At 53.5% G+C, this 8831-nt stretch overlaps 1 protein-coding gene across 1 annotated transcript; it reads left to right on the top strand.

The window, feature by feature from the left end:
* Positions 1 to 1349: 1349 nt before the first annotated feature.
* On the top strand, positions 1350 to 8337 carry NMNAT2 (nicotinamide nucleotide adenylyltransferase 2; the record flags this gene model as incomplete). The annotated part of the gene is made up of 10 exons (XM_010140217.1): positions 1350 to 1438; positions 2152 to 2219; positions 2942 to 3020; positions 4173 to 4302; positions 4927 to 5007; positions 5118 to 5162; positions 6452 to 6528; positions 7506 to 7607; positions 7849 to 7916; positions 8058 to 8337. Coding segments are annotated over 10 exons (842 nt in total), but the record flags the coding sequence as incomplete, so codon positions are not given.
* Positions 8338 to 8831: the final 494 nt, after the last annotated feature.

Below are 8831 nucleotides of genomic sequence, written 5' to 3'. Positions count from 1 at the left end.
ATCTAGTCCATACCTCCCCCATGGGCCAGAACATCTTCTATCAGGTTTCTCAAAGCCTTGTCCAACTTGGTCCTCAACATTTCCAGTGCTGGGGTATCCACAGCTTCTCTGGTCAACCAGTCCAGTGTCCCACCACCCTCATTATAAAAAAAGTCTTCCTTATTATTTATCCTGTATCTACCTTTGTAGTTTAAAACTGTTGCCTCTTGTCCTGTCAGTACAGGCCCTGTTAAAAAGTGTCCATCTTTCTTATAGGCTCTCTTTAGATATTGAAAGGCTGAAAGGCAGCATGAAGATTTCCCTGGAGCTTTCTCTTCTCCAGGCTGAAGAACCCCAACTCTGTCAACATTTCTCCACGGCAAAAGTGTCCCAGCCCTCTGACTATTTCCATATCCTCCTCTGGACCTGCTCTAACAGATCCATGTCTGTCTTATACTGGGGACCCCAGAGCTGAACACAGCACTCCAGTGGTGTCTCTTGAGAGGAGAGGAGAGGGGGAGAATCCCCTCCCTCAACCTGCTGATCATGCTGCTGGTGATGGTCCTCAGAAAGCCAGGACACTATTGGCTTTCTGAGCCGCAGGCGCGCATAGCCAGCTCATATCCAGTCTCTCACCTACCAGTATCTCCTTCTCACAGCCCAGCAGCAGCAGAAAGTTTTGTTATTATCCTAGATTTTTTAATTGTGCCCACATCTAAGGGGTCCCTTTCAGAAGTGATGCTTGAGGTTAGGAGAGCCATCAGTCATCTTCCAGCTCCTAAGAATGTTTTCAGCTGGTAGTCAGCAGCAGGCACTGAAGGGAGAAGTCATGGGGAGAAGAAGGATGGACATAGTTTATAGGCAAAGAAAAATAGAAAGGAAAGGATTTGTCTGCAGGCAGTGAATGAAACAGCTTCACGCATAATCTCATGAGCTCAGTCTGGCCACTCCGGGGCTACTGAAAGGCCCTGTCACTGCTGAGTGAGTCTTGTTGGTGATGCAGGATCTCGGCTGCCCCTCTGGTGCCCTGATGAGGTGGTTGAAGGTGATTTTGGGTCTGAAGGTGATTTAGCTTTTGCTAAAGATCTTCATTCTTCCACCAGTTTGGGCTCCCTGGGAAGGTCCATGCGCAGCGTCACCAGGAATGGCAGTGAATGAAACAGGCAATAAAGATGAAGCCAGCCCTCCCCTTGGTCACCTTCCCTACCCAGCACTTCCCAAGCCGGGGCCCAGCCCCAGCCCAAGCTGTCATGAGCCACTCCATTGGCACTGGGCAAAGCCAGAGATAGTAGTGGGGTCTCAGATAGTTGCGGGTCTCAGTGAGTCCAGCCGAATCCCCCTGAATCTTTCTCCTTGTCCTCCTTCTTCAGAGCGAGCCCGGGATTACCTGCACAAGACTGGACGCTTCATCGTCATCGGTGGCATTGTCTCGCCCGTGCATGACTCCTACGGGAAGACGGTGGGTCGTCCCCATTTTCGCTTTCCGCCTTCTACCTGCAACAGTATCTCTGAAGCCAGGGGCAAGCACTGGGCATTGCTGCCTGCACCTGTGGTCCTTTCATGGACCTGTTTTGCCTGGAGCAACTCCTGATCACGGGGAAGTTTCCAAGAAGAGGGAGAGGATGAAACCACTCACTCTTTAGACAAAAACTGGAGCAAGACCCTACAACCAGGCAAAGTACTAGATAGCAAAGAGAAATATTCTCACCCAAAATGGTGGTGGTCATCTTGTTGCCTCAGGTTTGGGTTTCTTGCTTGAATGATTTCAAATCCAATTGTACTGTGGGGATTGTGACGATGCAAACAGGGACCCTTAAAAGCACTTTCTGGGGTGGGGAGAAATCTATATTAGGAGAAAAGAGAGTTTCCTCCTCTCCTGAAAGCTGGAGAAATTTCATCAAGAATCCACCATCCCTGGGTCTGGCCCCACTGCAGCACCGGGCTGAGCATGGTGGGTCTGAGCAAATCTCACCGACTGCTGTGTGTAACCAGGGCTGAGGCGAGGCAGAGGCTCCTCCCCTTAAATAAATCTTTGTTGGCAGGAATGACTCCTTCTGGCCTGTCTCATCCAAGCGAGCCCCATGGTCTGCTCCAGGAAGGTTTGCAACCCCAGGCTGGCCAGGGCATGATGCTTGCCTCCTGTAACTGCTCCTCCATCACCCTCTTTTGCAGGGTCTGGTCTCAAGTCGGCATCGCCTGACCATGTGCCAACTGGCTGTCCAGTCCTCCGACTGGATCAGGTGAGTCGCAAAGCCTGTACCCACTGTGGGACCAGCATCCCCCAGCATCCCCTGTCCCTTCCCCAGCACCGTGGTGGCAAAGTCCTGTGTGAAATGTGGAGATGCCACCAGCTGCTAGAGCTCCAGGATGGATTTTTCTCCTCTCCCAGCCCAACCCTGATTAAAAACCAGAGGCCTTCCTCTCCTAGATGAGCAGAGAACTGATGAGGAGTGTTACGCCATCCTTTAAGGGAGCCCACTGGCTTCAGGGGTTCTTGCAAACCCCCCTGCTGAGTGTCTGAGTGAGGCCCAAAGCCACCCAGCCCACCCCAGGTTTGTGCCGTGGCACCTTTCCTTTCAACACCTGCAGCACCAGCCCATAGACTCTCCCCTTCCCAGCATTTCCATGCAGCGCTTGCAAGCTGAGGTGAGGCCAGAAATATTTCTGGGCTGCCCTCAGGAAACAGGGTTGTAACACATGTAGTTGCATTTAGGCCAAATGAAAGCTGATTAGTTGGGTACCAAGTGGAAAAGCATGTGGGACACATACAGATCCACAAAGCTGGATCTGTAGGAAGAGCTGGATGGAAGGGCTGGAGGAAGGACATGGTCCGTGGCAGAGTTGGGGGAGTGATGGTGGCTCCTCGCGGCACTGTTGGCCAGGCTGGTGGGGTGAGATGGAATGGCTAGGAGGCCCAGGTAGTGTCTGTTGGCCAACACTTGCCTTGCTGTGCTCTCCACAGGGTGGACCCCTGGGAGTGCTATCAGGACACCTGGCAGACCACCTGCAGCGTGCTGGAGCACCACCGTGACCTGATGAAGGTGAGGCAGCCCCCATGCTTTGAGTGCACCCAGGGTGAGGCATGGGGAGAACGCAGGAGTGGGGTTGCTCTTGCACCAGCGCGTGGACAGCAACAATCGAAACATGGCTGGGACAGACAGAGAGAAGACTTGCAGGAACAGGCCTGAAGTCCTGACCTTGAAGAGGTGGGAGATGTGTTGGCACAGCTGCTTTGAACTGCTTGTCCTGATGGTGAAAGCAAACGAAGCCCTTCAGCTGGAGCCAGCAGTGGTCCCAGTCCCATACACACCTGGAGGGGAGCAGGGGTGAAGGCGGGGTGAAGGCGGGGTGAACATAAGCCAAATCATCAATGCCTGCCACTTGCTCCACCCTGAGGGGAAAGAAGAAGTGGACGGGCATCACCAGCTGACCGGAAACTGCTATATGAACCCAAAGAGTGACTTGGCGGGAAAACTCGGCATCTGTGAAGTCCCTGGGAACCCAAAACCCTGGAGGAAAAGTCTCACCAAAGCCCAGGCAGGGCTGAGAGACAAGGAGGAAGGGTGACCACAGGGACAGGGAGAGCAGGGCTGCGCCAGCACTCGGCTGTAGCGAGCGAACCGAGAACAGGAGATGGGTGTAACAGCATCAGACAAACACACGGGCGACCCAGACATGGGGCACAGAAGTAGCATTAACCAGCCCGGTGCGTCCAGGGAGTGTCGTGTCGAAGCCAGGGAGACCCTGGAGATGCCTTCCTTCTTGTGGTGAAGGAAAAGAGGGCGCATTTGTTCCCAGGGTAAGGTGTAAGCTGCTGGCTTTGCACCACTAATTCATCAGCTGCTGTATTTTCCATTATTCATCAGAATTTCTGAGCACCTCCAGGCAAGGGGGGTGAGGCCTGCTTGCAGGCAGCATGGCTGCAGCCTTGCCAGCCTCATGGGTCCACACAAAAAGTAAAGCCCACTGGACCCCAGCTTTAATCACAAGTCATTATTTGCAGGGTCCTGCTAGACCCAGGCCCACCCAGTGAAGCTGGATGGAACTGGGAATCCTCAAGTGAGCTTGGAAGTCCCTGTTGCTAAAGATGACCTTCAGGTTGGGGTGCGGAGGCTCAGCACAGGGGTTGTGAAGGATCGGGGAGGTAGCTGGGGTGAAGGCACTATTCCAGCTACGTCTCTCCTTCACTTTAGAGAGTGACTGGCTGCATCCTCTCCAATGTCAACACGCCCTCCATCACCCCTGTGATTGGCCAGCCCCAGAACGAGTCCTCACAGACCATCTACCAGAACAACAACAACGTCTCCAACAAGCCCACCGCAGGTAGGTTTCATTGGGCTATAAAGAGGGGCACAGCCACCCACCTCTCACCTGCCAGACAGGGCTGCCAAGCAGTAGGAACAGTGCTGTATCATCTTATTTTTGGGTCAGGTTGCTCATCAGGCTCCATGCTCCAAGCCCAGGGTCAGGTGGGAATGCGATGGACGGGTTAGTTAGCATCCAGCACAGCAACAGGAACCAAAACCTGATTAAAATGGCTGGGAACTCTCACTGTGCTTCAGCTGGATGATGTCCAGACAATGAGATCAGCTAAGAGGGAGGCTACCTGGTACCTATGGGGTGCATACGAGAGATGAACTGGCAGGAGAGGTGACGTGGCTGGATCCCCCATGAGCCAGCGGGATGTGATGGGGAGAAGAGGAGACATTACTTCATCCCATTAAGCAAATCTTATGTGATTTATGTAGTGGTTTTAGCTGTCCAGCTGGTCCCTTCAAGGCTCAGCGTAGCGCTCTCGGGAGCTAAGACCACAAAAGGAGATGGTGGGGAGATGCTGAGTTCATGCACCCAGGCACGGGAGTACCTCATAGGACCAGGGCAGCCAAAGCGCTTGTGCTGGTTAGTTCCGCAGCCTCTCTCCCATTAACTTTCCTTCTTAACCTCTAGCCAAGATCCTGGGGAAGGTGGGAGAAAGCCTGAGCCGGATTTGCTGTGTTCGCCCACCCATGGAGCGCTTCACCTTTGTGGGTATGTAGAGGAAAGGTCCAGCATCACCTCTGCTTTATCTCCAGGCTCCAGCCTTCCTCGCAGTCCTCTCTTCTAAGCTGGACATGAGCACCTCTCTTTTTCTTCCTCAGATGAAAATGCCAACCTGGGGACCGTTATGAGATACGAGGAAATCGGTAAGTACACAGCCCCTCACTCCATGTCACTCCAGCTCCTCTGGGCAATGCTACATGGCTTGGGAGCAGTTGCATGACACACCTGGAGGCAAGCAAAGGATGCTGGATCATCTCGTCCCGGTGCCAGCTATTGGGGCTCAGGAGTGAAACGGGAGCTAAACTGGCCTGAGTCCATTGCCGTTGGCAACCAACAGCCTGAAATAAGGGAGCAAGTTGTGGGGACCCAAGTCCCAGCACTGGCACAGACCTGCCATGGCATCGTACCATCCAAAGTGCCATCAAACTTACCCTCCCATGGTGGTGTCACCCATATCCCTCTGTTGCCTGCAGCCCTGTAGAGCTTCACGCACAGCAGCAGGAAGGATTTCAGGTGCCCAGCCAGCCATGGTGCCCCTTTCTCTAAAGCTCTTAAGGAGTTTTAGACCCAGGGGGCTGCCATGCACTTGGCTCCACTGTACATCACCCAGGGCTTTGTGTGGGGAGGAGCTTGCCGGTGGTTGTGAGACCCATTTCATGAACTAGCTCACACAGCCTGGCATAACACCCATCCTAGCACTGGCACCATGCAGAGCCCAAAGGCTGTCGCCACTGGAAATGCCAACCAGGGAAACACCTTCCCATGCAGCTGCCTCTTCCCACCCCTCCAAGCAAGTTTTTGACTTTCCTCTGGTGGCTGTGCAAATAACTTAATCCTTAAGGGCCTGTCAGAGCAGAAAACTCCTTCCCACAGCACAACTTCCTTACCGAGCAGCAAAGTCAACCCTCAAAGCAGGCTGTCAGCAAGCACCAGTCCCATCTTGGGGAGAGACAGGAGGACATGGAAGTCCCAAGATGAGCAAGGAAAACCTTTGCCCTTCACCATCAGATTTGATAAAGCAAGCACAGCCATGCCCAGAGCAGGACCCTGGGCTCTCCCTGTTGGTGCATGGCTGGAGTCCCTGCAGCAGATCATGAAGTGATGGGTGCCCATGACATGGAGAAATTACTCCCTTCCCCAGGGCTACCCCAGCTCCTGGGCTGGAACACAGCCACTGTTTAACAGCACGTAGCAATGCTGACAACAACCTCGCAGCATGGGAGAGCAGCTGAAATAAAGTAGACTGGGGGGTATTTGATGTTTGGCACTGAGATGAGAGAAGGACCACAGGATCTTTAGCAGGACTAGTTTTGGCAGGGGAGCTCTGTGTGGAAGAGGATTCCCGTGGCCAGCACAGTGGGATGGCAGTGTGGGGGTGCCTGCTCAGTCCCGTTTGCTCCCACCTCTGACCTATTCTGCTTCTTTTCTTCAGAGCTTCGCATCTTACTGCTCTGTGGCAGCGACCTTCTGGAATCCTTCTGCATTCCTGGTCTCTGGAATGAGGCAGACGTGAGTTATCACCACTAGGCGCCTCTCCTTTCCTCATCAGCAGACTCCCTTCCTCATTCTCCTCTGCTTCCCACACCCAGTGCTCCTGGGAGCTGCTCAAGACCCTTGAGATGGCAGGAGCTGTGCCCACCATCCCCATTGCCTCCTTCATCCCAACCCTGACCTTCACCTCCCCTACACACAGACACTCTGATGGACAGGGTCTTCTGCACCCAAGTTATCAACCCTGCCCAGCCTCCCCTTCCACAGACCCAAGCCCTGCTCCCACTCACCCTTCATGCAGAGGATGACACCCAGGGTGCAAGTAAGCTGGTCCCAAGGGATTGCCAAAGCCTGTGGTCCTACAGCTCGTCCCTTAGAAGGAGATGCAAGTCCCAACAGACCAAGCTGTGGAGGTAGGAAGTAAGAGGTTTACAAAGGTTGGCCTGACATTAGAAATGAAATACATTTGCAGCCAATGCAACAGCTTTCACTTAACAAAATTTGCTGACCCAGGGCTCTTTCAGATGAGCCTGGTTTGTCCTGAGATGGATGACGCAATGAGAGCCGTCCCCATGTGGTGGCAAACTTGGCTACCAGTCTTGATACTAAATCAGGTTTTCTCTTCCCAGGGCAGAACAACCCTTCAAGACCTTTGTCAGGATTAACATGTCCATCCTGCTTGTAAGGCCTTTCAGCAAGGCAGAGATCACATCCTCCTCATGCAACCTCTTGTGCTTCCACCCTTTTTTCAGCATGACAAGTCCTCCCCAAGCCTAACCTCAATGTCTATTAATAGGATTTATTTTGTCCACCACAGACCACTCACCATGTGTTGATAAATCCAGGTTTCTGCCAGATTGTTCAGATTGCCTCAAATTCGCTGTCTGTCTCCATCCAGACCATGGCTCAGCTTTCATTGTGCAGGGTGGGGCTGGCAGACAGTGGTAGGTTTCTGGGGTGGTTATAAAGCTCTCACCCTTTTGGGTTGTTCCTAGATGGAGGTGATAGTCGGGGAGTTCGGGATTGTGGTGGTGCCACGGGATGGAGCAGACCCCGACCGGATCATGAACCACTCCTCCATACTCCGCAAGTACAAAGTAAGGGATGCACATGTGGCCGGAGAAGACTGCGAGAGGACCCACAGGCACTCTTTACCTAGAGGTGCACTTCAACCATGGGGCATAAAATGCCTCAAGGCCAGATGCTATCAGTTGCTAGGTGGGATGAGCAATGTGCTACCATACAGCAGCAAGACAAGGCCACTGGGGCAGGGGGCTGGTGAGGAGATGTCCACATTTGGGCCATCCCTTCACTCCTCTCTCCCTCCTTCCCCTGCAGAACAACATCCTGGTGGTGAACGATGACTCAAACCACCCCATGTCAGTTGTCAGCTCCACCAAAAGCAGGTGGGTGATGCAGGGGGACTCCTACTATGGGGTGAGGAGAGGGGTGCCCCCAGGCAAGTCCTCCATTTTTGGGGACATCAAGGTGCTACTCGACCCACCGAATCAGGTTCTAACCCCTTTCTCTACCCTCTGCACCCCCAGACTGGCCCTGCAGCATGGGGATGGACACGTCGTGGATTACCTCTGCCAGCCTGTCATTGACTACATCCTTAAGAGCCAGCTCTATATCAACGCCTCCGGCTAAGTGCCAGAGGTCTTGCAGCGAGACGGCCTCATGTCCTGCCTGCCTACAGCTCTCCATCACTCTTTTCTCTCTCTCTCAGTCCGTGTCTCCATCTCTCTCCCCACCCCATGGCCTCCTGCCCGTGTCTGCCTCTCAGCCCTGGTGCCAAGGCTCCATCGTGCAGCAACGTCCAGGGAACCGTGGCACAACTCTGAGGGGAACGGTTTGGTCTCTTTTTGGGGGGAACTGCCCTCCCCATCGTATGCAGGGAGGGAGAGGGGACCAGTAAAAGAGTGAGGTGCTCAAGGGGAGTCAGCTCCTGCACCCCCCTTCCAGCATGTCACTGGGAAATAGTCCCACCCAGTCTGTCCTCTCAGCATGCTCAGACCAGGGCCTTCCTCTTCTGCATCACCTTACCATACTTAAGCTCAATAAATCTAGGTGGACTTTTTTTTCTTAAATAGTTTTAGCGCCAACCCATTGGACCTCTCAACATGATGACCAAACAAATCCTGGTTGGAGCAGGCAGTCCTAACCCTCAAATGACTTGGTGCCCCACAGCAGGTGAACCTCCTCAGGCCAGTGACTAAGAAAATCATCCTCCTGGCCCTGAAAAATTATGGAAAGGGCATTTCTGGAAGGGAGCAGAGGCCTTGGCAAGCATTGCTGCCAAAGCATTACTAGGGAGGATG

This window comes from Buceros rhinoceros, unplaced genomic scaffold, assembly GCF_000710305.1.
Source record: "Buceros rhinoceros silvestris isolate BGI_N320 unplaced genomic scaffold, ASM71030v1 scaffold15067, whole genome shotgun sequence".
NCBI classification, from domain to species: Eukaryota; Metazoa; Chordata; class Aves; order Bucerotiformes; family Bucerotidae; genus Buceros; species Buceros rhinoceros.
This window is presented reverse-complemented; position numbering and strand designations above follow the sequence as displayed.